This window comes from Capra hircus, chromosome 26 (assembly GCF_001704415.2).
Source record: "Capra hircus breed San Clemente chromosome 26, ASM170441v1, whole genome shotgun sequence".
Classification (NCBI taxonomy): Eukaryota; Metazoa; Chordata; class Mammalia; order Artiodactyla; family Bovidae; genus Capra; species Capra hircus.
The window spans coordinates 6,718,858-6,746,446 of record NC_030833.1 but is presented as its reverse complement, the minus strand read 5'-3'; the positions used below and the strand labels follow the sequence as shown (position 1 = coordinate 6,746,446).

General features: G+C 51.9%; 2 protein-coding genes and 1 long non-coding RNA gene across 8 annotated transcripts in view; 1 reads left to right on the top strand and 2 right to left on the bottom strand.

Moving 5' to 3' along the window:
* On the bottom strand, window positions 511-25,562 carry UROS (uroporphyrinogen III synthase). 4 transcript variants are annotated; one of them, XM_018041249.1, is made up of 11 exons: window positions 24,390-24,609; window positions 17,392-17,555; window positions 15,656-15,744; window positions 15,390-15,473; window positions 13,713-13,809; window positions 12,366-12,440; window positions 10,242-10,316; window positions 6,562-6,642; window positions 5,643-5,728; window positions 4,572-4,670; window positions 517-1,083 (listed from the first exon to the last, which is right to left on the bottom strand). In XM_018041249.1, the coding sequence occupies exons 3-11, from the start codon at window positions 15,716-15,718 to the stop codon at window positions 949-951; spliced, it is 795 nt and encodes a 264-aa protein (XP_017896738.1). In that variant the 5' UTR covers window positions 15,719-15,744; window positions 17,392-17,555; window positions 24,390-24,609; the 3' UTR covers window positions 517-948. The 4 variants fall into 4 exon arrangements, with proteins under 4 accessions (XP_017896737.1, XP_017896738.1, XP_017896739.1 ...); XM_018041248.1 differs by lacking the exon at window positions 17,392-17,555 and having other exon boundaries at window positions 511-1,083; window positions 24,390-24,763; XM_018041250.1 differs by lacking the exons at window positions 17,392-17,555; window positions 24,390-24,609 and adding an exon at window positions 25,160-25,562.
* On the bottom strand, window positions 2,807-4,565 carry LOC108634022. The gene is made up of 2 exons (XR_001917306.1): window positions 4,175-4,565; window positions 2,807-3,483 (listed from the first exon to the last, which is right to left on the bottom strand). It is a non-coding gene; the product is annotated as an uncharacterized LOC108634022 (long non-coding RNA).
* The window catches only part of BCCIP (BRCA2 and CDKN1A interacting protein), a 17,242-nt gene continuing 14,531 nt past the window's right edge, over window positions 24,879-27,589 (top strand). For all 3 annotated transcript variants that reach the window (XM_005698594.3, XM_018041247.1, XM_018041246.1), the window contains exon 1: window positions 24,879-25,047. In XM_005698594.3, coding sequence (XP_005698651.2) covers window positions 24,907-25,047 — 141 coding nt within the window. In that variant the 5' untranslated portion in view covers window positions 24,879-24,906. The remainder of the gene's footprint in view (window positions 25,048-27,589) is intronic.

Sequence of the window (27,589 nt, the reverse complement as noted above, 5' to 3'; positions counted from 1 at the left end):
ACGACTGCAGGCAGGCACGTTGGGGCCAATTACCGACGAGATACAAAGGCGTCAGGAGAAGAACAGGGTACTGCACGTGCCCCCTGCCCTGGGCGCCCCCACAGGGGCAGGCAGCATACCTAAGCCCCCCTCCAGCCTGACCCCGCACGCACCTCTACCCTCATCCCACGTAAGCAACCAGCTCGTCCCCACCTCGGGGAGTGAGCCAGTGAAGCTGTTGCGTTTGCTCCCTCCTGTAGCCACCGGAGCCCCAGTAAAGCCTTGCCTGAATGTCTTGACCAGCCCTTGGTGGTGGTGGCTGAGTTGCTAAGTCGTGTCTGACCCCTGTGACCCCATGGATTGGAGCCTGGCCCCCATGGATTGTAGCCCGCCAGGCTCCTCTGTCCATGGGATTCTCCAGGCAAGGATACTGGACTGGGTTGCCATTCCTACTCCAGGGGATCTTCCCAACCCAGCGATGTAACCGTCTCCTGCATTTCCTGCATGGGCAGGATTCTTCACCACTAGCGCCACCTGGGAAGCCCAGAGGCTCTTTTTCACAAGATGAATAAAACGCCTTCACACACAGCGAGCTTTATTCTTCACGCCAGGTTTGTCAGTTCTCAGCACGCGGGCGTATCTGCTTCTTCCCCAAACACAGCAAGTGACAAGAACACATGGTCAGCCCGAGTGGCCAGTGAGCTTTATTTGGCTTCCTTCCTGCCGCTGAGGAGCCGTGTGCGCCGGGCGAGGGTCCGCGCTGGCCACCCTGGGGGGACGCCAGGTGCCTGCAGGCCTGATGCCGGCCCCATGGCCTGTCTAGTCCCTGGTGCTGGGCGGGGAGCAGGGGGTGTTATCCTTGGGCAGGGGCAGGAGCATGAGGGCGGCGGCCTCCCGGGAGCCCCTGTCGACGCCTGGCTCTACTCGGAGGCAGCAACCCAGCCCAGGGAGGGTGCCAGGTCCTTGCACTCAGCACGCGTGGGGCTGGAGCACCGTCCTGATGCTGGAGGCCAGGGCGTGTGGCGTGGGGCTCTCCGCGGTGCAGCTCACACGCAAGCCCTGTGCGGCCAGGGCGTGGGCCGTGGTGGGGCCGATGGCCACGAACTGCAGGAAGAAGACAGAGGGGTCTCAGCAGAGCCACAGGCCTTTGGGGGGAAGGTGGGGGATGCAGGGGGCGGTGGGTGCAGGGCTCGTCGGACATCCTGTTAGGATGATGTCTGGAATTGGTCAGGACCTCCGTGGTGGGAGCACAGAACAAAGCCTGGAAAGCAGCTCTCTGTGAGGCAGGGGCGGCAGCCGGGCCCCCCATGGAGGCAGAGCAGTCCAGACCGGGGCCTGGAGCCAGGGGGTCAGGGGGTTAGGTTCAAACGGCAGCTCCACAGGACAGTGGCCTCAGGGTGACCCACCCTCTGCGGGCCTCCGTCCCCACCTCCATGAAGCAGAAACGTTAACAGCTTTGCTCGTCCGGCTGCTCCAAGGATTAGATGAGCAACACGTGTAACCACTTGGCCCGTGCCTGGCACAGACCCATGCCTGGTGCCCATCGGTGGTCACAGGACCGTCCTTATCCTAGGTTAGAAGCTTCAGTGGCCTGGGCCACGTTTTGCTGCGACTCTGGCCCCTGCCAGCTGTCACTGCAAGTCACTTAGCCTTTCCGATCCTCAGTTTTCTCATTTGTGAAAGGGGCTCAATCACCCTGCCTCTCAGTGCTAGCTCGGGGCGGGGGGAGGCCGGTGAAATGGGAAGATTGACAGCTTCAGGCAGAGAGGTGCTCATCCCATCCCCCTCTGCGCTCACACCATGGACAGGGACCTGCCCGGGAGTGGTCTGTGACGGTGAGCCCCCTGAAGATGGCAGCCCCTGCCCGGCACGCCCATCCACCCCTCCCCAGGCAGGCTGGCAGGAGAGAGGACGAGATAACTCCTTCGCAAAGTCTTAGGAAGTGGTGGCCAGACGCTCCTCCCCAGGGGCGTGTGAGGGCAAGGAAGGAGGCTGCTTACACAGAAGCTGGGGCTCCTGGAGCCCCCACACTCCCACCCCTTCCACAAAGCAGCTACCCCTTAAGAGACCTCCCTAAGGCAAAAAAATGAAGCTGGACCCCTACCTCACACCATGCACAAACATTAACTCAAAACGGATCAGAGACCTCAATGTCAGAGCTAAAACTACAGCAGAAAACAAACAGCAGTGAATCTTCGTGACCGTGGACGAGGCAATGGTTTCCTAGACACACGATGGAAACCACAAGCAACAAAATAGAACACTGGTTAAAAAAAACTTCTGTGCCTCAAAGGACACCATCAACACAGAAACAGACAAGTCACGGAATGGGAAGAAGTTTGTGCAAATCACGTATCTAATTAGGGACTGGCATCCAGAAAAAAAAAAAGATCTCTTACAACTCAACACCAAAAAGACAAATAACCTAGTTAAAAAGTGGCAAGGATGTGAACAGATGTTTCTCTTAAGAAGATATCAAAATAGTAAGACTCAGGGAACTCAAGTTGGTGCTCTGCGATAACCTAGAGGGGTGGGGAGGGGCGGGAGGTGGGAGGGAGATTAAAGAGGGAAGGGACAGATGTACACCTAAGGTGAATTCATGTTGATGTACGACAGAAATCAAACCAATGTTGTAAAGCAAAGATAAATACAAAAAAATTTTTTTAAAAGAAGGTATCAAAACGGTCATCGTGCCTATGAAAAGATGCTCAGCGTCTTTAGTCATTAGGGAAATCCTAACCCAAACCACAAAGAAACTACTTCATACCCACTACAATGGCTATAATCATAAAGACAAAAAAAAAAAACAAACAAAAAACAACATGTGTTGGCAAGAATATGGAGAAATTAGAATCCTCATATATTGCTGGTGGGACTGCAAAATGGTACAGCCACTTTGGAACACAGTTTGGCAACCGTTCAGAATGTTAAACATAATGTCACCGTATGAGCTAGCAACTCTACTCAGGCATACACTCAAGAGAAATGAAAACGTGTTCACACACACAAAAACCTGTATTTAAATGTTCAGCTATTACTCATGATGGCTCAAAAGAGGACACAATCCAAATGTCCATCAGCTGATGAATGGATAAATAAAAGGTGGTGTGTTCACAGAATGGACTGTTGTCTCGTAACGCAGAGGAATGAAGAACCGGTACATGACGACACGGGTGAGCCCTGAAACGATCGGGCTAAGTGAAAGGAGCCAGTCACCGCAGACTGTATATGGTGCGACTCCGTTTGTATGAGAAGTCCAGAACACAGGGAGGTCCGCAGAGACAGGGAGAAGGCCGGTGGTGGCTGGGGGGCTGGGGCGCGACTCTCACGGGCACGCGGCGTCTTTCACGGTATTAAAATGTTCCGGAATGAGAGGATGATGGCGGCACAACTCCGTGAATTTACTAAAACCCACTGAATTGTACACTTTTAAGAGTAGATATTTAAGTCATAAAAAGTGAATTTCATGGTGTGTGAATTATCTCTCAATAAAGCTGTTTTTTTCTTTAAAAAAAAAAACCATACATTAAAAAAGGAAAGAAACTCCCTGAAGTTGGGAACCAACAAACAGCAAGCATAATTTCAGCAGAAGCAATCTGGTCACAAGATGACGTTTCCACGTGAGCCTTTTATTTTCCCTGAAATGGACGGGTCACAGGAGGGGGCACATCTAGAGAGCTCTGTTGTCAGACTTACCACCAGGGGCCTGTCTGGACCCACAGAGCCCACGGGGCTGGACCCACAGAGCCCGCGGGGGCTGGACCCCATGGAGCCCATGGGGCTGGACCCAGGCTGTGGACGGGGCCCCTGGAGCAGGGCAGCCCACTCCCCACGGGGCCCCCAACAGCCCAGCGCTAAGGCCAGTGTTCTGTCTCTGGGCCCCTGCCTGGGGCTGGGGTGGGAGTGGGGAACCAGTCTATAAGGCAGGGATAGTCCCAACTCCCCCGGTCTGCTGGGGCACCAGCAGCCCTTCCCCAGTCCCCCTCGGGCCCTTTAAGAGCATCCCCATTACAGGGCTGTGATTACTTGCCAACTCCTAAAGAGTACAAATGGAAATCCTTTGAGTTAAAAACCCCAAAGAGGAGAAAGGGTTTTAGAATAGATAATTTCAAGGCAGATGGGAAACAAGGGGAAGCACGCTAAGAGCCAAGCCAGGCCCTGAGCTAAGGGCTTGACTTGAACTCTTTCAACGAACCTGTCAGGGAAGACCACGCACATGTCTCCGAAGACCACAGAGGGATAACTGTCCTCACGCTGCACAGGCTCACAGAGGTTAAGTAACTTGTCCAAGGGCACCAGCCAGGAAGCGACGCTGTGGGCTGTGCGCAGGGGCCTGGGAGTCCCGATGCCCGCACTGCACAGCACGAGGACTTCCTGAACCAGGGCTGGAACTCCCCGCGGTGGAAGTGCAGAGGCCTGACCCCCGGACCACAGGCAAGTCCAGCCCTGCCTTTTCTCCAGAGCTGCCATCAGGGACTCTGCGAGCTCAGGAGTGCTTCGACTTCGCATGGAAATTCTAGGATAATTAGTAAAAGCTAACACAAACAAAAGGATCTGAAAGAAAAAGATCAAAAGCCCACTGAATATCGTACCTTAATTTGGCCAATGCTGTCACCAGATAACTCTTGAATATGCTTGAGACTGTGTGTCAGGCCAGAGGGACTGAAAAATGTGATGCTGGCGGGAACACCCTGGAGAGGGGAGAATAGAGTCAGTCCCTTGCCAGGGGCCGAGGAGAAAGATGCTCCTCGGCTGGTCACCATCACCCCTGGAGCCCAAGGTGCACCCTGGGGCAGCCTGGGGGCATTTGCAGCAGGAGGGCTCCCACTGGTTTGGGTCCCAGGCTCCCTAGAGATGGAGCCCAGGTCGAGAGCTGTTTAGAGAGGGGGTGGGGGAGGCTGGGCACTGTTCCCTGGGTGCTCTGCCGCCCTCGCGTCTGCGTCTGCCCGGCCAGAGGACACAGGCATCGGGGACCCAGCACCCAGGCGAGTGGACAGCGCCTCCAGTTCCTGTGGCCAAAGCACACCGATCAAGTCAGACAGCAGCGAGCCTGCTCCCTGGCCCTCTCCGTGGCTTCTGGAGATGGAGCAGACAGACGGGCCCACTGGGCCTCTCTGCTCTGGTTGGTGCTAACAGGGCCTCCCAAGCCGGCAAGGCATTCGGAAGCTTGTCCTGGGAGAGGAAGGGGAGGCGTCTTATTGGGTGCAGATGTGGAAAGCTCCCATCAACCCCACAAGAGCCGAGCATTCTTCTGCCTGAAGCCTCCAAAGGTTCCTGCTGCCTCCCCAGTCCGACCCAGACCACGCCCCGCCCCGTGGGCCCGCCTGGTGTGCACTTCACCCCTCTCCAGCCTCTGCCCTGCAGCTCCACCACCGCCCCAGGTGTCAAGGCCACTGTGCCCCGGGCTTTCTCACTCTTGAATGCTACACAGAGGCCTTTGTGTAAATTATCTCCTTTAGCCCTCGAAAAACCTTACCAGATTGGGTCTGTTCCTACTTCCTAGATATAGAGATGGAACCAAAAGGAGGGACACTCCCCGCCCCCCCACCGTGAGTTGCAAGCTGCGATGCACAGTGGAACCAGTGTCAGGAGGCTGGCGCGCCTCAACCCTGCCTGTGCCACCTGGGGGCCCCCGGCCCAAGCTCCCGAGAAGTGGCACGCACCTGCTGGGTGTAGTAGCTGGTGAGGTTCCCCTGGATCCCTGGGTGCGGAATAGTCTGGTAGACGGTTACGCTCTCCAAGGGGATCCCTGGGCACAACGGAGACCAGGAGACAGACTTTACTGCGCCGGGAACGGACCATGGGGCTCCGTTAGTGGAGGCCCCCCAGGGCCGCACAGCCTTCCTGGAACAAGCGGCCGGGCACCGAGGGGCGGGGGCTGGGCCGGCCCTCCACACCCCACCCGATGCTGTGGAGCGGTCACACGGTGCAGGAGGCTCAGATGAGAGGGAAGGACGGGGTCCCGAAGCCTCAGCCCCTCTCGGGACCATGATTCCTTTTGTCCCTGCGTCTGTGTGCACTGTCCACCGGCCTGGCCCTGGCCACTTCCGCCGTGGCTGCTGTTCATGTGGACTCCCACCCTGCGGCCGGGGCTGGAGGCAGACCACATGGGGGTCTGTAAGCCTGGGGGGTCAGCAGCCACGAGCTTTCAGGGCCCCAGACAGCTCGGCCCCTGGCACCCTGGGATGGAGCCCAGGGTTGGAGCGGGAGCAGGTCTAGGTCAGCTGAGCTGCAGGCCACCCCGTGCTTGATGAGATCGGCTCTCCCTGAAGACTGGCTTCCCCATGTGCCCACCCAGGGGTCCCGGCCACCCCACCACCACCGAGGTCCTGGTGAGGGCTCCGGGTCCCCCCGCCAGCCCCCAACTGAGCTGAGTGGGTTGTGGGGAGCGATCTGAAGCAGGAAGGCACCTGCACCCCGAACCTAACATGAGGGGCGCCCACCTCCCGGCCCACTGGCCCAGCCCAGCCTTGCTCTCCCTCGAGGGCTCTGGGGTGACACTTTGTCACTGCGCAGGCACGCTCTCGGGACCCCGGAGAGGCCGGGGCAGGCGTGGCCCCGAGGGCCAGTGCATTCAGTCACCTTTGTCCTTGAGCATTTTTGGCAGGATCTCTCTCTTGAGGGTTCCGCAGGGAAACAGAAGAGGCAGTGCCGATGACTCCCCTGCGAATAAATAGGCAGGCGTTGTAGAAAGGCCGAAGGTAACGTGTCAGGGGTGTGGGAGGCTCAGCCCCAGGCCCCGCCCTGGGTCAGGTTGGTTCCAGGACAGAGTGGAGGAAGCTCTCGGGGTCATGGCGGAGTTGGGGGCAGCATGTGGAATACTAACACCCACACGTGCCTCGGGCTGCAATCCCCCCAGCTTCAGGAGGCCCTCCCACCCTGGTGGCCCCGGGCAGTGGTGAGCATGCAGAGCTGGGTCATAGGTCAGGCCCAGTACTGGCCCCAGAGTAACAGTCTCTGCCTCCAGAGGGGATGGGCTGGGAGGGAAGTAGCTGGAACCTGGGCTCCACGGGCAGGCAGCAAATGGGAGCCGAGCGTGGACGGTGGACGTGCAGCCGCCCCAACAGAGACCAGCTGCAGGACCACTTCTGTTATGGTGGGGATGGCGGCCACCAGGCCAGGTGCCCCAGGGGCTGAGGGATGCCGGCGGTGGGGAGGCCCAGCCTGCTCAGAATGGCCCTGCCTCCCGCCCCCGCATACATCTCTGCTCTGGGAGAATCAGATGGAGGCCTCTATTTGCAGAATTGTGGCGACACCATGGAGACAGCAGCTCCCAACAAAACTGATGGGCCGTCAGGTGTCAGAATCCTCCCCAAGAGTGGAGGCTTGATGGCAAACAGCCTCCGGGGGAAGGACGCCCATGGCCCATCTCATCACCATGGAAACTGACGGCATCTCCCACCAGGGCATTGCTCGACCACACCACTCATCTTCTTCGTCCTAAGATCATTTATGGAAAACGAATGAATGAATGAATTTTAAAAATTCCTTTTTTGGATGAGCTCAGCTAAACAGGGCAGAGTGAAAGCTGGTTGAGTGTTCTGCAGAGGTGAGCGGTGAGGTCTCCCTGCGATGACAGGGAGCACAAAGGGCCTGGCAAGAGTCTAACCCTGCACAGGATGGTGAACCTCGGGGCTCCGATGCTCTGCACTCCTTTAACAGGAAGGGGGCCTGGCCTGCTGGGCAGAAGACGGCAGCTGCGCGGAAAGTCCTGAGAGCGCGCTACGTGGCCGGGGCGGGGGCTTCAGTCTCTGCAGGCGACGCGCGTGATGAGAGGGAGTGTGTAAATGTTATTTTCCTGGAGGAGACGCGTGTGTCTGTGAAACTCTAACGACCTCCAGGTCTGTGCCCTCTCAGGCCTGCTAGCAGTGGGCACTTTACGGTGGATAATCAGGATGATGAGGCTGATGGTGGGGGCGGGCGCGTGAAGGAGAGCCCAGGAAGTGGGCAGGTTGGCAGGAACAAGTTGTCGGTCAGCTCAGCTGCAAGTCCAGGGGGACAGTTCAAATAACCTGAGTAACCAATCAACTATAATCCAGGGAGATTAAAAATCAATAAATAAACCTGCCTCTGACGCCCTCCCCTCCTTCTCTTTCTCTCAGAAGACGCTGTTAAGAGTCATCTTCTGCCTCTGACCACTTCACTCGTCCTTTCTTTTCCACCAGCAGGGTCACCCTGGGAGGGAAGACCTGTCCATCAGAACAAGAAACTACCAGATTCACTGAGGTGATGGCTTTAAGCGCTTTAACAGTGCCCGTCACGGAGTAAAGAAGTGTTTCAGTCAAACAAATAAGCAGTAACTACGAACTGTCCTTTCTACTCCAAGAATGCACTGGATCAGGCTTCAGAGGTGACTTGCGAGAAAATCCTTAACATCTAGGAGAAACCAGGGGCAAGTCCTTATTGGTCAGGATGGATTCTCATTTAGATGTGATTCTAGTTGGGAACTGAAGGTTCATTAGGACCCACAGGCGCACACTGGTTGAGCCGTGCAGAGTCCGTCCTCCCGCTTGTCCCCTCGGAGCTCTGGGACCCTGGATGGTCACGAGCCCCCCGGAGCTTCCACAAGCCTGCCAAACAGTGCGCTGGGCAACCCTGGGGCACCCCCGGGCTATCCCTGCGGTGCCCTAAGCCGAGAGGGGTGGCTGAGCTGTGGCCTGTGCTCCGTGTGACAGGGGAAACACGTTTTTTGTTTTTTCATTTTGATTAATTTAAATTTAAACAGGCACATGTGGCTCCCACAGTGGACCATAGCGGATGGTGGTAGAGAGGCGCCAGGGCCACGATGACCACTCAGTAATACCCAGCCCTCGATACCAACAGTGACAGTGACCCAGGAAAGAGGAAATAAGATCATTCATAAAAGAAAAGTGGGAAAAGGAGAGTGAATGGGAACCTGCAAAGTCCACTGTCCTCTGCCTGAGCGCCGGGAGGCCTGGCCCACGGGGAAGGGGAGGCCCAGGAGTCTTGCAGGAGGGGCTCCCAGCGGTCAACAGGAACACACAAGCCCGAGCCCCTTCACCAACGGCACTGGTTCCTGACAGGAGGGCCCCCTAAGACTTCAGAAAGACCGAGACAGGCCAGAGCCACCCTTGAGAACAAATGTTCCAACACACCACGCCCCACACAAAATGGCCCCAGAAGAAGTACAAGTTCCCGGTTAAGGTATTGCCCTCCCTGCCCACCCCGATGCCAACACCAGGGACAGAGAAGACAAAACCCTCTCCTGGACAAACTCACAGCAACACCTTGGGCGTCAGCAACCAACTGGCCCTGTCTCTGAGCTTAGGGAAGCTCTAGAGAGGGCCTGTACACCGCGGCCCCGGGTCAGAGCCCAGCACGTGGTCTACGGCCGCTCTCCTGTTATGACGGGCAGAGGGTGGGCCCGCAGAGCTGCCTGCACCCGGTCCTCAACAGAGGGGCCATTGATCTCGAGGGGCATGGCCCCGATCTCCTCAGCAACAGAAGGCGAGCTGGTTCATGCGGGTGTCTGATGACACGCATGTGTCAGGGAGGGGCCAACGTGATAAGGACACACGAGCGTGTGAGCATCTGTGTGCGGCTGGAGCAGGCACAGCCGGGGGGTGGGGGCTGGGACACACAGCTTGAGTGGGGGCTCCCCTACAGACACACTGAGCCTCTGCTCTCTCTCTTCCAGAGTTCTGCTCCAGAAAGCTTGGCTCATGCCAGAAGCTGAGAATTTCATAACTAGTGCAAAGCCTAATTCCTGCTGAAATATAAACCTCCCTAGAACCTGTGCCGTTTTAAGTCTCAGCCCATGTGCTGCCCGATGATGAGCTTATGACGGCGTAGGGGGTGCTCTTTCACAGAGGAGTGGGCTTTGTGGGGGAGGGAATTCAGAGAAGGAAGCGGCTCCTACAAGGAAGGGCAGGCAGGAGAGCTGGCAGGCAGACAGACGGTGCCCAGTAGCTCCTGCTGCCTTCACCCGCCCCTTACAATCCCCAGAAAGTCCTGTTCCTGGTTTTGTCTCCAGTCCTTTCATTCTGTGTCAAGTTCGAGTTGTCTCCAGTCCTTGGGTGGAGCGGGTGGAGGGCAGTGGGCTGAACCTCAGACAAGCACAGAGCAGATGCAAGGCACCTGATACAAGGCAGCAGCAGCTACAAGAGCCCAGAGGGGTGCACGCACTCAAATCAGCTGCGTCATTACCAAGACAGCACCCAGGAGATGGCCCTGCCCCGAGGCGCTGGCTGGGAGGCCCCCCACAGCAGCACCGGGCTCGACTGGGGCCCTACTCTACTTACTGGAGCAGATGTATTCTGCAAGCTTCTCTGCATTTCCACAGGTTTCTCCTTCTGTATGCAGGCCAATTCTGTTCACTGGAAAACAACAACATCTATTTCTTTACATGGTTGTTAAAGTCCTTCTGTTCCAGGATAGTGTTTTAAAGATGCAGAGGTGAAGGCACGTGCTTTACAAAGACACGGAGTGTCTCCCCTTGGAAGCTGGCGTGGGAGGTGGGAAGAGGCATTGTGCACCCGAGAGGGAGCTGGGTCCCAGCCTGTGGCCCCCCTTCCCTGCGGCCCCCAGACCTGTGGCTCTGGGTGATACGGGGTCAAATTAGCAACTTACTCTCAAAAGGTTCAGGAAAAATTCAGTTTTTTGCCTTGTATTTATACCTTTCCTGTAAGTTCCCTTCAAAATAAAGATGTATATATAAAAGAAAAAACTACATAACCATCACACAGATCTATCATAATTTAAATTGAACTCTTCCCCTGTTAGTGGACACTTGGAGTTTTTCATTTTTTTTACATTATAAGTAACACTATGATATAGTTGCGTATCCCAACCCTCCCCCCGCAAAGACTCTAGAGAGTCCCTTTGAGAGCAAAGAGATCCAACCAGTCCATTTTAAAGGAAATCAGTCCTTAATATTCATTGGAAGGACTGATGCAGAAGCTGAAACTCTAATACTTTGGCCACCTGATGTGAAAAACTGACTCATTTGAAAAGACCCTGATGCTGGGAAAGATTGAAGGCAGGAGGAGAAGGGGACGAGAGAGGATGAGATGCTTGGATGGCATCACTGACTCAGTGGACCTGAGTTTGAGCAAGCTCCGGGAGCTGGTGATGGACAGGGAAGCCTGGCGTGCTGCAGTCCATGGGGTCGCAAAGAGTAGGGCACGACTGAGCGACTGAACTGATAAAAACATTTCTCCTATTTGGGATTATTACCTTTGGATAGATTACCAGAGAAGGGATTAGTGGCCAAAGGGTACAAATAATTTGGTAAAGCCTTTGAATACATGCTGACCAAGTATTTCTCAAAACATGGGAACTGATTTTCAATGCCATTTAGCCATATCTTAATATATTTATTTCACCGCAGTCTTATTGGCATCGTTATATAGTGGACTAATTACTTGTTATAAACTGAATAAGGAAAAGAATCTTTTAAACTGAACCACAGGGCTCCATGAACTAAGTCAGGTCAGCGGGGAGGACACCTCCTGCTCCCTTCTCTCCTCTGCTCTCCACCACACTCACCCCTCTGCATGCTGGCTGCCCCGGGGGTGCGGGTTTTCCACACCCAGCAGTTCTCCAGCTCTCAGCTGGGTGTCCGACAACCTAACTCACGTCTGACGCTCTCTCCAAGGAGGCAGAGCGGGTGTCCAACAACCTAATCACGTCTGACGCTCTCTCCAAGGAGGCAGCATCAGATCCCAAGGATCCGGGGCTCAGTTCCCCGGATCACGCCGCCCCCACTTCAGACCTAGGTCGTCGCTTGTGCTTCTGACAGACCAGCTCTGAGTCGGAGGGTCTCCCGGCCCACTCCTTGAGTTGGGTCACTTGCTAGAACAGCTCACAGAACTCAGGGAAAAGGTGTAATTTACTGTTGCTGGCTTCTTATGAAGGGTATTTCAAAGGGTGTCAATGAACAGCCAGATGGAGGAGCTGCATCGGGCAGGGATGCTTGGGGGGTCTGGGCCTCCCAGCTCCTCCGTGAAACTGCTCTTTGGATTTTTTGGCGGCTTCGCTGCATGGGCACAATCAACTAAATCATTGGTCACTGGTCATTAATTCAACCTCTGGGCACCCCACCATCCTTCTCCCTGGAGGAGGGGGGGCAGGGAGGGCAGGATCTGAAAGTTCCCACTGGAATCACGGGACTGGTTCCCATGGCAACTAGCCCCCAGTCTAGGGGCTTCCCAAAAGTCCCCTCAGTGAAGTCAACTCAGATGGAGTTGAAAGAGATGTTATGAATAACAAAAGACACCTTTTTTTTTCCTTATCACTTAGGAAATTCCAAGGGTTTTAGGAGGCCTGGGCCAGGAATAGGGATAAAGACCAAATATACATTTTTTTATTATAATCACAATATCACAGTCATTCTTTGGTGTTTTATTTGGGCCTTGACTGCTTACCTAGAGAAGCAGTAGCATGTCCCACCACATACACCGACTTAGCATTCCATTTTTCTTTCAGAGACCTCTTCCAGACTGTAAAACATGAAATCCGACGTGAGTTGCAAATACCACGGTGGCTGCCTGCAGCTGTTTGTTCCTCCGAAAACACTTGTGAGCAAGGCAAACTATTAATGACCAGATATAAAGAACAGCATCTCAAACTAAAATCCATTTTTATATTCTATTCATAGTCTGCAGGCAAGTTTTTAAAAATCACTTTGGCCAAATGTGTCAGTATGCCTTGCTTGAAATAGTAAGTCATTTCCACAGCTGGCACTAGAAGCATTTTTAATGAATACTAGTAAACAAACATAACGAAGAATTAATTTGCTTGGTGATATTAAAATATAAAACTCTACCCTTTTTCCTTTGGCCACGCCATGAGACTTGTGGGATCTTGGCTCCCAGACCAGGGATTGAACCCACAGCCACGGCAGTGAAAGCACTGAGCCCTAACCACTGGACCACCAGGGAATTCCCCCCAAAATCTAGACTTTTAGATAAAAAAGTTACTGCTTGTGAAAAAGAGGCAATTTAAATCTCTAATAAAGCAACTGCTGTTTACTTGCTGTCCGACACTTTGGACCCCGAGGACTGCAGCATGCCAAGCTCCTCTGTCCTTCACTATCTCTTGGAATTTGCTCAAATTCATGTCCACCGAGTTGATGATGCTATCTAACCACCCTATCCTCTGCCATCTGATACAAGTGATTTTATTTGGGACATAAACCAAAGCAGTCAACAAACTGTCATCTCAGATAGGGAGGCTCATTTATCCATTAGGTCAAAGTAGAGATAATACATTTCAGGTTCAGAAACAAACACAGTTTTATAGAGGATGTTATCATTTTATGACAAAAGTAAACATATTTAAATATGGGTTAAAGAAATACTGAAAAAAAAAAAAGTATCACAAGGCCACTTGGCATTCAACACCCTTTTAGGAGATCCAAGGAAACACTAGTTTTTCCTTCCTAAGATCTGACACCCGTCTGGGCGTTTAGGAGGCAGCACGGTCCTGTTTCCTGGGGACTCGGCACCTCGAAGTGCTCGCTCCCATCAGAAGGCTCCCGGGTGATGCTATTCTGGGTGGGACACCAAGAAACAGCCCAGAGGAAGGAATCTCAACTCATCTTCCCTCCAAAGGTAACACAGACACAAAGGAACTCAGTACCTAAATACTTTTTGAACTAAAAGTCACTGTGCTGTTTCAAACGTGAGGTCCAGCTCTTTCCACACTGAGCACCACCGACGGGAGAAACCAGAGTGACATCCAGAGGGATTCACAGCAGACCCCGCCCTCACCTTCAGCTTTAGTGTCTTTCTGCAAACACCGCTCCACGGCTTCCACCGCTCTGGGGCTGGTGAAAATGAGTCCCCCGTAACCTTCGGGATGAGACAGCTGCACACCAAACAACGGCAGAGGAATTTTATACGATGGCCAAGTTCAACGTTGCCCAAGATTCCACATCTTCACAAAAGTAGTAGGCAAACTACATGCATCCATGTAGTGGATCTATCCATCCACTCAAGACATGAGAGCTCACTATGTGCCTGGAACTACTCTAGGTCTTTAAGGTCACACAGGTAAATTCATAGCATTTCCCTCAAATAGCTCACAGTCTTGGGGAGGGACGGGTCAGTGTGATGTGGGGTGGCAGGCATAAGGGAGCAGAGGGGATGTGACTCAGCCTGGGCATGGCTGGGGTGTAGGGAGGACCGCAGACTGGACCTGCATCCGTAATACACTGGAATATTCAAGAAGTGATATCAATGCTGAAGCCCCGGTTTCTGAGGATAAAAATGGGGACAAAATCTACTGACCACGTATTCTGAGCCAGGCAGTGGGCTGTCTCACACACACTCCTGCACCGAATGTGTGACAATACCCTGTGACGGGTGGAAAGTCTCGAATTGATCGGATTAAGACACAGAGGTTTGACAGAGAGGCTTGGCGAGGATGAGGAAGCAGCTGAGGTGAGGGGTGCAGCTGTGATCTGAGCACGTGTCTCCACGGTGCCCAAGCCTGAGCACTCACTCACCACACCACCAGAGCTTCAGCTGGAGCTCAGACACCCCCTCAGGAAACAAACTACCTGGGGGAGACAGGCTCCTGTTTCTAGCATTTTTCAGACCTTCAGGGTCCTAGCAACGAGCTCAGATGATGAGCTCTGCTTCCGTTAAAGCTGCTTATGGGGGTCCCTTACGTAGCCCTCACAGCACATAGTCAGGGCAGATGCCAACTATTGAACGAATAATTCAACATTCAGCTCAAACGGAAGGGAGAAAGCAGAGGGGTGCTCCATGACGGGCAGACTCCAATATGCAGAGCATGGGGGTGGTGGGGGGGGGTGCGAAGGAGGGAGCCTGGGGCTCATAGCGGCCTGGGAGCCCAGTGGGCAGGGGTGGGCACACCCACCCCGTGAAGCCCCCGACTCTTGGTCCACGTGTCCAGAATGGAGCCCCTGGGAAGGTTATCTGGTGGCAGGTGCAGTGGTGGAGGCTGCTGGGCACTGAATCTTTAGCTGGAACTATTCCCATGGGGCTTCCCTGGGGCCGCCCCGGCTGTAATCTATCACCCCAACCCGGGGGCAGTAGTCCCAACCCTCCCTCTAATCTGCTGCGGAACCCGGCCAAGGTGCGGGCCTGGGGAGAAACAACAGCTGTTGGGCTCTTTGCTGAGGTCGGGGGGCGTGGCCTGCAGGAGAGGAGGAAGGGGAAGGGTCTGTGCCTCTGACAGCCGGCAGGCAGGGCCTCGCCACGGGCCGCCTCTGGCTCAGGCGGCTTTCTGGAGGGGCTGCTAGAGGCTCGGGCTGAGGATCCAACAGCAGCTGAGACCTGGGGCAGGTGAGTTCACGTCGAGAATGCTCATAAACCGAGTGTTCATCAACGGGTCCTTCCCACTCGGGTTGGGAAGGATGCCATGGAAACCAAAGGTGTCTCATTGGAAAACGATGGTGCTCAGGGGCTGGCGAACCTTACCTTCTCCGACAGACCGGGGAGACACAGAAACTCAAACGATAAAACAGGGATCAAAGTGGCTTCGAGCCCATATAATCCCAGCTCCTGCAAATAAAAGGATACAGCTTTGAGCTGGCAGGGTTTTTTTTGGAAAATAAGGAAAAGGTGCCTGTTTCACAATTTACACTGTGCTCACTCCTCAGCTGTTAGCAGATCGCCCCACCCTTGACCGACTTCAACACAAGCCAGGGCCAGGCGTTCTGGGACTGGGTGTGCCAAGCACTTACCCTGACGTAGGGGTCCTGGCCACAGTCGTCCTCCTTGGGGTCTTTCAGCAAAAGAACCTTCATTATGGCCTGGCAGTCCTTACAGGGTGCTACGGGGCAGGGAAAGGGGATGTTAACTTGATCTCCAAGGCTCTTCCTGAGCAGGGTCAGTGGGCCGGGAGGGCATGGGGCACAGGTAATCAGCAGCAGCTTGGCTGGCCTCTCCCTCCCCCACAATGACTTAGCATTTATGGGCTTGTTCCTTCTGAAGACCCTGTCACCGATAAGGCCTGAGGATAGCAGGCTGGCACTTGATATCACTTGAAAAGGCGGATTAAAGCCACTAGGGAAAGGTAGTGTCCTAGCGGAACACTGGAGACTCACAGAAGAGAAGTGATGCAAATTTTGGGTTGAATCATAATAAACAAGAGAAATGAGTACCTTTTAAGGAAAGGAATAATTGCTTCCATTTCTTGATAAATCTACTCAGTTGCTTTAAGCTCTTTAGGAAATGATTATATTGATTCTTCTCATATGTTTTACAATGTGGTCAAGTACCATGAGAAACCTGGAAAAAAGCCTGTTGATATATATCAAAAGGCGTACATACTTCATACCCTTTCTTCCTATAGTTTCACTTTTAGAATAAATTCTAAGGTGTTACTCATAAATGTGTGCAAAGATTAACATAAAGGTGTTCGTCCTGGTATTTTTTTTTTAATTGACATATAACATAGGGCAAATTTAAGGTGTACAAGTGTGATTTAATACATTTATATGTTGTGACACAATTGCCTCTGTAACATTAGCTAACATCTCTATCACTTCATAAAATTATCATTTCTCTTCTGTGGTAAGAGCAATTAAGATCTAGTCTCTTGGCAGCTTTGAAGTTGATAACACAATATTGTTGATTATAACCACCACGCTATTCATTAGATCCTCAAAACTTAGCTGCAAGTTTGTATCCTGGTATGCTTTATAATTGCAAATAGTTAGAAACAATGTAAATGTCCAACAGGGAGAGAATGGCTAAATAAATCATGGTACAAGTCTACAAAAAATCACTAAAATATCCATAAACAACTTAATTACATGGGTTATTTAATCACAAAATAATGTTAAGTTTAAAAAGGCAGGATACAGAATTGCATAACATGTGTGATCTTACAGATTTTATATATACATATACATGAAAGAATATTCTTTGCTGCTAGGTTAGGGTGATTATTTTCTTCTCTATCTTTTTCTGTATCATCCAATTTTATTTTTACAATAAACATTAAATTCCTCTTGTATCAAAGGAGGAAAAAGCACATTATAACCATCCAAAGCTCTCGAAACAAAAGCCGCCAAAGACCTGCAGAACAAACTCTGCTGGAAACGCAGATTACATCCCACAAGCAGCATTAGACTAGCAATTACTTAATTAATATACAGTGGTTGATAATTGTCAAAGAGAATATATTGTTTGGAGTAGAAATGTGTTAACACTGGGAGCCATTACTAATAAATAATCACTGAACGTATTTCTGGAAACTTATAACATCTATGGGACATCTTAGAAACTCTGGCTCCAAATGAATTGCTTTGTATCTAAGCAACCAGTCCTGGGTGAACTAATAATAATTATGAAGCCAAGTTCAATTACTGCTGCTTTCCAGCAGTTAGCTGGAGAGCCGGGGCGGGGGTGGGGGGGGCGGTGCTTGGGGAAAGAGGCAGCAGCACCCTATCTATCATTTCCTGAAATTACTCACCATGTGTCTAACACAGAAAGCAGAAATCCCCCTTTCCAGGATGCTCACTCTTAGGTGCCAACTTGGCCGGGCTCGTTTTATCCATTTATTCAGCAGTGCCAACCTAGGTGTTGCTGGGCAGGTGATCCACTCGCCATTCGTTGGCTTTAGTAAAAGAGATGATCCTAGGGCATCAGGGAGGGCCTGCTTCAGCCAACAGGAAGGCCTGAAGAGCAGAACTGAGGTTTCCTCGAGGAAGAAGGAATCCCACTGCAGCCGCAGCTGCAGGTAGTGCCTGAGCCCGGCCTGCCCTTCCCGTCGGCTTGCACCGTGGATTCCAGCCTTTCCTCGCCAGCCCCCACAGCTGCACAAAGTGATTCCTTGCACCAAGTCTCCTGATTATATCCCCTACTGTTCTCTCTGCTGAACCCTGGCTGACACACCTCCCAATCTGGGTGTTCAGGGATGTACGTCACTAAGTGGCAGAAGTGAGTGACAGAAGATGAGATGGTTGGATGGCATCACCGACTCGATGGATACGAGTTTGAGCAAACTCCGGAGAGTGAAGCACAGGGAAACCTGGGGTGCTACGGAGTCGCACATGACTTAGTGACTGAACAACAGAAAGGGGCCTGGGGCTTCCCCAGGGGAGAAGGGCAGGCGTGACTCAAGTGCAAGGACCAGGGAGACTCTGGTTCACTGAGAAATGGGGATCTACCGGATCCCCAAATATCCATTCCTCCCTCCCCGTGCACAGACTGGAGCCCTTCATAATGTTGGGCACGTGGATGCCCAGGACAAATACGTGCAGATGGATGTGGTCAGGTGAGGAGGTGCTGGTCCAGAGGATGGAAGTGGAAGTGATGCACACACTTCCGGTCCCGCCTGGACAGGAAGTGCTGTTCCTGCCTCCCTGCTGGGTTGAGGATGGATGCGTTTGGTCAGTAAGAGCTGCAGGGTCTTGCCCTGGGGGTGATGCAAGGAGCAGGACCTCTTTGCATGGCAAAGCCACCACTCAGCCAGAGTGTTTACATCAGAGGAAAGAAACACTCTATCCTGTTCCAGCAAATGTTATCGGTTCTCTGTTAGAGCAGTGGGACCCACATCCTCACCCATGCAGAGCCCAGAATGCTTCCTGGAGGACCTGATGTTCCTGGAGGATCATGTTCAGACTGGAGGCTGTATAGGTTCAAGCCTGAGGGGTGGGGAGAGGCCTGGGGCGGCTGGAGTGTGCAGGGGAGAGTGGGGAGATGGCCTCGTCTGGCCCTGTTAGGGAGTCTGGACTTAGTAGCAATGGAGATGTCTTGTTGATGGAGGTACTGTTCTGCTTGCTCTTTCTCTTCCTTTTTCTCTCTGGGGCAACATAAGGAGGCAAGTGCAGGGTCACTGAACAGGCACAGGACTAAGGGCCAAGGGAGTCGGGTTCTGGTCCCAGCTTGACTGGCCACGACGTGATCTTGTTTTCTCTCCTGTTAAATGGGAATACCCTCTGCCCTCCCAAGGCACGGAGCGACTCACAGGATATAATGAATGACAGCTACCCAGTTGTTGTTATGTAGTCATTAAATCAGGCTTGACTCTTCTGTAACCCCATGGACTGTAGCCCGCCAGGCTCCTCTGTCCATGGCATTCCCCAAGCAAGAATACTGGAATGGGCTGTCATTTCCTTCTTCAGGGGATCTTCCTGACCCAGGGATCGAACCTGAGTCTCCTATATTAGCATGTGGATTTTGTATCACTGGGCCTCCTGGGAATCCTTCAGTTCAGTTCAGTCGGTCAGTCGTGTCCAACTCTTTGTGACCCCATGAATTGCAGCATGCCAGGCCTCCCTGTCCATCACCAACTCCCAGAGTTCACTCAGACTCACGTCCATCAAGTCAGTGATGCCATCCAGCCATCTCATCCTCTGTCATCCCCTTTTCCTCCTGCCCCCAATCCCTCCCAGCATCAAAGTATTTTCCAATGTGTCAGCTCTTCACATGAGGTGGCCAAAGTACTGGAGTTTCAGCTTTAGCATCATTCCTTCCAGAGAAATCCCAGAGCTGATCTCCTTTGGGATGGACTGGTTGGATCTCCTTGCAGTCCAAGGGACTCTCAAGAGTCTTCTCCAACACCACAGTTCAAAAGCATCGATTCTTTGGCGTTCAGTTTTCTTCACAGTCCAACTCTCACATCCATACATGACCACAGGAAAAACCATAGCCTTGACTAGGCGGACCTTAGTCGGCAAAGTAATGTCTCTGCTTTTGAATACACTAGGTTGGTCAAAACTTTTCTTCCAAGGAGTAAGCGTCTCTTAATTTCATGGCTGTATTCACCACCTGCAGTGATTTTGGAGCCCAAAAAAATAAAGTCTGACACTGTTTCCACTGTTTCCCCATCTATTTCCCATGAATTGATGGGACCGGATGCCATGATCTTCGTTTTCTGACTGTTGAGCTTTAAGCCAACTTTTTCACTCTCCTCTTTCACTTTCATCAAGAGGCTTTTGAGTTCCTCTTCACTTTCTGCCATAAGGGTGGTGTCATCTGCATATCTGAGGTTATTGATATTTCTCCCAGCAATCTTGATTCCAGCTTGTGTTTCTTCCAGTCCAGCATTTCTCATGATGTACTCTGCATAGAAGTTAAATAAGCAGGGTGACAATATACAGCCTTGACGGACTCCTTTTCCTATTTGGAACCAGTCTGTTGTTCCATGTCCAGTTCTAACTGTTGCTTCCTCACCTGCATACAGATTTCTCAAGAGGCAGGTCAGGTGGTCTGGTATTCCTATCTCTTTCAGAATTTTCCACAGTTTATTGTGATCCACACAGTCAAAGGCTTTGGCATAGTCAATAAAGCAGAAATAGATGTTTTTCTGGAATTCTCTTGCTTTTTCCATGATCCAGTGGATGTTGGCAATTTGATCTCTGGTTCCTCTGCCTTTTCTAAAACCAGCTTGAACATCAGGGAGTTCACGGTTCACATATTGCTGAAGCCTGGCTTGGAGAATTTTGAGCATTACTTTACTAGCGTGTGAGATGAGTGCAATTGTGCGGTAGTTTGAGCATGCTTTGGCATCGCCTTTCTTTGGGATTGGAAGCCTTAGTTGGATAATAAAAACATGTGAGAGCAAGCCAAATCTACTCACTGCAAATAAGGAAAATATTTCTTCTGGGTTCTACTCTGTGGTTCTCTCGGGTAATAAAACCGACACCTTCTGGGTAATGACTGCTTAGAAATTCCATGAGGTGGGCTGCAGGACTTGAAAAATAAAAATCAAATACTGCCCTTGGCCCTTCTCTGCCATTGTTCTAAGCATCTCTAAGGTAGAACTAAGAGGAGCCACCGCTGAAGCTTCCTGGCCACGCCAGAACCAGTATCTCCAAGTTCACTGAGAAACAGATCAATGGACACGTGCACTCAGTCATGCCAACACACTGGTACTTTTCTTAGTAACTGAAGGTTTAAAGCTGAGACTGTGCAGAGAATTGATTCTCCTTCACATCTACCCTCTCACAACTGACAGGTACCAGTCACTGAACTACTGGGCAAATCCAGCCCAGGGCTGAATCCAAGGGCTCAGAGAAAGGTCCACAGACCCCTTCTCAACAAGGGAGGGGGTGGGACGTCCCTGCTGGGCCAGTGGTTAAGGATCAACGAGAAGCCCGTGCACCGCAGCTAGAGGAAGCCTGTGCGCAGCAATGATGATCCAGAGCAGCCATCAATCAATAAAGTTTAAAACAAAAAACGTTTTTTTCAGTTGACACCTGGCTTCCCTGGTGGCTCAGAGGATAAAGCGTCTGCCTGCAAAGTAGGAGACCTGGGTTCGATCCCTGGGTTGAGTAGATCCCCTGGAGAAGGAAACGGCAACCCACTCCAGTATCCTTGCCTGGAGAATCCCATGGACAGAGGAGCCTGGCGGGCTACAGTCCACGGGGTTGCAGAGTCGGACATGACTGAGCAACTTCACACACCTGCATCGCAGCAACAGGAGGAAGCCTGGAACAGGAAGGGGAGAATGGGGTATATTCTCAGGCTTTTATGCAAGGAGGTTTGTATGTGTGTCACTTTGGACTTTGGCAAGAGGCCTGCTGGTGTGGAAGAATCTTGTGCCAGAGGGGCTGAAACCTGGGTTCTGGTCTACGTGGTCCTTCTCTTGGTCTCTGTTCTTGAATCTGTGAAATAGGCTTGGTCCTCTGAACCAACGGTTTCCCTGGGCCACTTTCTTCCCCATAGTAGATGCTCAACAAATATTTGTTCGCATTGTGGGAAAACAACGCTTTAGATTTACTCAGCAATTTTTGGAGTGTGGGGAATGGCCACTTTTCCTTAAACAGACAGGGAACTGACTTGATTAAGGCCTCTTTGCTGGTAAGAGAGCCACGTCTCAAATCCATACTTTTAACCCATGTCCTGCTGCTTTGAGTATCAGCAATAAAAGCAGCTGCCCTTTCATGTGGCACTTACATGTGTAATTTACGGGGATAAGCATTTTACATGCAAGATCTTAATCCTCATTTAAACCAGCAAGGAAGGGCGTATTATTCCTTTTTTACAGAAAAGGAAACTAAAGCTCTGCAGGTTTGAGTAATGTGCTCAGGCTGCACAACACAGTAGTTGGCAGAGGTCATAATACAATGTAACCCAGTCTGGAGCCCAGGCCTGGTCTCACAAGCATATGCTACCAGCTCTCTGCTCCTTTAAGATAAACTCCAGACTCCGTTATACAGAGTGGAGCATTGATAAGTCAGAAAGAGGAAAACAAATATCAAATATTAGCGCATATATGTGGAATCTAGAAAAATGGTACAGACGAACCTATTTCCAAGGCGGGAAGAGAGGCATAGATGTAGAAAGCAGGCATGTGGACACAGCGGGGAAGGGAGGGTGGGATGAACTGGGAGACTGCGATTCACATATATACATTACCATGTGCAAAACACGTAGCTAGTGGGAGGCTGCTGTACAGCCCAGGGAGCTCAGCTCGGAGCTCTGTGATGACCCAGAGGGGTGGGGCAGTGGGGGCGGGGGCGGGGGCGGTTGCGAGGGAGGCTGCGAAGGGAGGGGATATCTGTATGCATATAGCTGACTCATGCTGTTGTACAGCAGACACTAACACAATATTGTGAAGCAAGTATATTCCAGTAAAAAAAAAAAAGATAAATTCTGAGTTAAGCTAAAGGGGAGCCAGTGGGTTGGCAATCTAGTCTCTGACTGAGTGAAGTTCCCTGGGGCCAGTACTGGACTTTCTTGAAGGACAAAAACCATGGGTAGTCCATTTATTTATATTCACTGCTCTAACTCACACTCTGACCATGAGCTCAACACTGGGGACTAATCCCAAGGCACAAAGAAAGGCTTTTCCCTTCTTATTAAAGAACTAGATACTTATTGAGGATAATTTGCAAACTACAAAACAGTATGTTCCTCAAAACATTAAAAATAGAATTCCTATGATCAAACTGTGGTGGAGAAGACTCTTGAAGAGTTCTCGGACTACAAGATCAAACCAGTAAATCCTAAATGAAATCAACCCTGAATATTCACTGGTAGGACTGATGCTGAAGCTGAAGCTCTATTACTTTGTCCACCTGATGCAAAGAGCCAACTCATTGGAAAAGACCCTGTTGCCGGGAAAGATAGAGGGCAAGAGGAGAAGGGGGCAACAGACTCAGGGACAGCTCATTCCTTTTTTCCAATCACACTTTCCACCTACTCTGCTCATTTTACAGAGAGAAAAAGGAAAGCTATAGACCTCGCTCTCAGAAAGCTGATGTCTTCTCTGGTGACTTTTTTCCCCCAAATAACATTAACAGGCTGCAAACTGGCAGTCTGTGGGGTAAATCTGACTGGTAGATGACTTTTATTTGGCACAATTTTACAAATCATGTTTTTTGGTAAAAGTCCAGCACTCCAGGTTTTCTTGCAAAGTGAGAACTGAGAACACTTTTCCACTTGGCCACAACTTGCAGAGCCGCTGGGTGCAGGCTCTCTAGTTTACCACAGTCCTCTCCACTGTTTTCTCAAAATGGGCTCAGGTCTGTCCTTTAGATATCCCCACAGGCCCTGAAAGTGTTAATTGCTCAGTCATGTCCGGCTTTTTTAGACTCCTCTGTTCGTGGGATTTTGCAGCCAAGAATACTGGAGTGGATTGCTATTTCCTACTCCAGGGGATCTTGGTGACCCCAGGGATCAAATCCAGGTAGAAGGGAGATCCTTTAACTGTCTGAAAGTGAAAGTGAAGTCACTCAGTCGTGCCGGACTCTTTGTGAACCCATGGACTGTAGCCCACCAGGCTCCTTCCATCTATGGAATTTTCTAGGCAAGAGTACAGGAGTGGGTTGCCATTTCCTTCTCCAGGGGTATCTTCCCGACCTGGGGATCGAACCCGGGTATCCCGCATTGTGGGTAGACGCTTTACTGTCTGAGCCCCCAGGAAAGCCCTAAGTGAAAGCGTCAGTCTCTCAGTCGTGTCTGACTCTTTGAGACCCCATGGGCCAGGATCCTCTGTCCATAGAATTCTCCAGGCAAGAATACTGGAATGGATACTCCTTTCCTTCTTCAGGGGGACCTTCCCTACCCAGGGATCCAAACCGAATCTCCTGCACTCAAGCCTGGCTTGCTGCAGTCCATGGGGGTCCCCGAGTTGGAGACAACTTAGCGACTGAACCAACAACAACTTGCTGTAAAGCAGACGAAGCTGATCCGTGAATTTTAAAGAAACCTTCAGATCGAGAAATGCGCTTAAGAATAGTGGGCTAAGGGTAGGTATCAGGATCGCATTCACTGATTACGAACAAGGCTGTGCCACCGACTGTGCTGGGCGACGCCTGCCGGGTTGGGGCATCTGCTCTGGTCCCGGAACCTTCTTTCCCTTCGGTGACCGCGCAGCACGGCCCAGCGCCCACCCAGGCCAGCAGCGACCTAAGGGGTTCCGCTGCCAAATCGACACGCACGGGCAGTGCCGCAGGCGGGTCCCCGTGAGTCCGCGGAACTCTTGTGTCTTGGCCGGTACCGTGCACAAGCGACACCTACCTAGCTGGGCTGACGAGGCGCTGGGCAGGCGCCCACTCCAGGACGGACTCTCAGGGTTTCCGCCTGCAGGCCACCGGGCTGCGGCGCGCAGCGCAGAGCCGGGAGGGCGGTCCCCTCACCTCTTGGCCGGCGTTGCCAGGACGACAGTCCAGGCCCCGCCCCGCGTTACTGGTCACCTGCGCCCGTGGTGGGAGATCCAGGAGCACGCGCCGAAGCTCGCGCATGCGCACTGACACCCAGGCCCGGCGACCTAATGAGATGGGTCAAACCACTGCGCAAAGCGAGGGGGGGGTGAGGAGAACCTTGGAAAGACGAGTCGCTCAATGGAAGCAGTTAGAAAAGGACAAGATAGGACCCCCCAAATTGGACTTGACTTTCGGACTTCACGGCTGTGGGGTTGACGCCGACTCCGCGCCGAGGGTCTTCGTGCCCTCCTACCCGCCCCACCTCGGCTTGAATAGGTGGATCCCCAAGGGCGGGCGCGCGGGGATTGCGTAGGCGCACAGGCGCCGGCAACATGGCGTCCCGGCCGAAGCGGCGTGTTGTGAGCCCCGTGCCCCCGGCTCTGGGCGACGAGGAAGAGGAGGATGAAGTGGAGGAGGAGGACGAAGACGACAGTGACGAAGAAGAAGATGAAGAGGACGAGGTCGTCAATGAGGTGAGACGCCCGTGCGACCCCGGTTTACCTTCTGTCTAGGAAAAAAGCAAACTTTTTGATAACCAAAGCCGTGTGAATGGGTGAGCTGCCTGAAGTGGCGGCTTCCCCCTACCTGAGGGTCTTGAAACAGATCCTGGAGGTGAGGAAAGGCCCTCACACAGGCACCACGTCGGTCTTTGACACACCGCAGCCACAAAGGTGTTTTCAAAAGGCCTACGCAGGCCGGGGCGGCGGAGGGCCCTGAGCCCTCCTATCGCCGCACCACCCTCCTCGGTGACTGTGTTTGGTTCTCAGGCTGAAGCCACAAATCCTCCTGGGTCGTCAAGGCCCCGAGTCCATCCACTGCTCTCCCCGTGGCCTCCGCGCCGGGGGTCCCGGTACCCGCCTCCCTCACGGCGGCCCAGCCGCGTTTCCCGGAGGCCCGCCTCCTCCTCAGCTCTTCGCGCCGCCCGTGTTATTCCTGCTGTGATTTCCCTCACTTGTTCAGGTCTCAGCTAAGTCGACGTATCTTCCTTTCAAACCAGGTCCTGGTGACACGTTCTCATAGAACTGGGTCCTACCATAGAGCCTGGTTCTGGTGAAAGTGAAGTCGCTCAGTCGTGTCCGATTCTTTGCGACCCTATGGACTGTAGCCTACCAGGCTCCCCTGTCCATGGGATTTTCCAGGCAATAGTACTGGAGTGGATTGCCATTTCCTTCTCCAGGGTATCTTCCCAACCCAGGGATTGAACCCGGGTCTCCCACATTGTAGACCAGACGCTTTACCGTCTGAGCCACCAAGCCTGGCTCTAGGGATACTTAATGTTTGTTGTTCGTTAAAAAGCAGAGAGGTTACTTTGCCAACAAAGCTCAGTCGGTAAAGAATCTGCCTGCAGTGCAGATTCTTGCTTGGGGAATTCCATGGACAGAGGAGCCTGGTGGGCTGCAGTCCATGGGATGGCAAAGAGTCGGGCGTGACTGAAAGACTAACACTTTCTTTCAGAGACATTACTTTGCCAGCAACGATTCGTCTAGTCAAAGCTATGGTTTTTCCAGTAGTCACGTATGGATGTGAGAGTTGGACCATAAAGAAGCCTGAGCATGGAAGAATTCATACTTTTGAACTGTGATGCTGGAGAAGACTCTTGAGAGTCCCTTAGACTGCAAGGAGATCCAACCAGTCCATCCTAAAGGAGATCAGTCCTGGGTGTTCATTGGAAGGACTGATGCTGAAGCTGAAGCTCCAATAAGTTGGCCACCTGATGCGAAGAACAGACTCATTTGAAAAGACCCTGATGCTGGGAAAGATTGAAGGCGGGAGAAGGGGACGACAGAGGATGAGATGGTTGGATGGCATCACTGACTCAATGGGCATGAGTTTGAGTGAGCTTTGGGAGTTGGTGATGAACATGGAGGCCCAGCATGCTACAGTCCATGGGGTCACAAAGAGTCAGACACGACTGAGGGACTGAACCGAACTGAATGTTGAATGAGTAATTAAGACTGAATGGTCCTTAAGACGCTAGAATGCCTAATAGGTAGCCAAATGTAACACGTCCAAAGCCAAAGTGGTAACTTATGCTCCTAGACTTTGCCATGTCTGTAAATGTTTTCCAAAAACTGGGGTCCCTTCTTGGTGGGTGTCAAGCCTGCAGACACAGCCAAGCCCAAGATCAGAAGAAGGAGCAATTTATTCTTGGCAGCAAATAAGGAGAACACCGAGGATCTTTCCCAAAGCCGTGTCTCTCCAAACAGCAAAACTGGGGTGGTTTTAAGTTGTCATTGTTCAGTCACTAAGTCATGTCCAACTCTCCGCGACCCCATGGACTGCAGCATGATTCAGTGATGCTACCCAAGCATCCTGTCAGGTTGGTTTATTTTTCTCCCTCAGTTTTTGTCTCATCGCCAACAAAAATTTGTAATGATGGACTAAAGGGTTTAAAACAAAAGACAAGTTACAGCTCAGTTACAGCTCAAGCAGATAGATCTTTTATTAAATAGACACTCCCAAGACACGGGAGCAGGCCTACCCCAGTGGAGTTACTGTAATGATCCCTTTTGGTTTCTCTCTTTTTTTTTTTTTTACTTCCCGTCTCCTCCTCTTGGTTGTGCAGTGGGCAGAATAGGGCTTGTACCCAATACCAGTCAAGAAATGGGATGCAAATGGGCGTACACTCAAGACCAATTGACAGTTGCAAGACAACAGGCTCTATTGTTCATCTCGTCCCATAATCCAGTCTGTTGTAATCAGATGTATATATGTATAGAATATTTTATGAACCCTTAATGGGCTCCTACCTGCCTAAGGTTATTCGAGGAAGCCCCTGTGGTTGGTTTGTATCCACAGTGTGTCTAGGGTACATCAGAAGTTGGAAAAGTCTCTGGTTATTTTGTATCATCTGTGAGCTCCTCTAGGCACTTCTGCGATGGGGTTTAGAGATCAACGTGGATCCTTTTTGGCTGGGCCACCCTTCGCTGCTCATGCCTAACTTCTACCTAACAATTTCATCCTCATCCTTCCTACCTAACAATTTCAGTCTCCCCTTTCCCCTCTTGCCCTCTG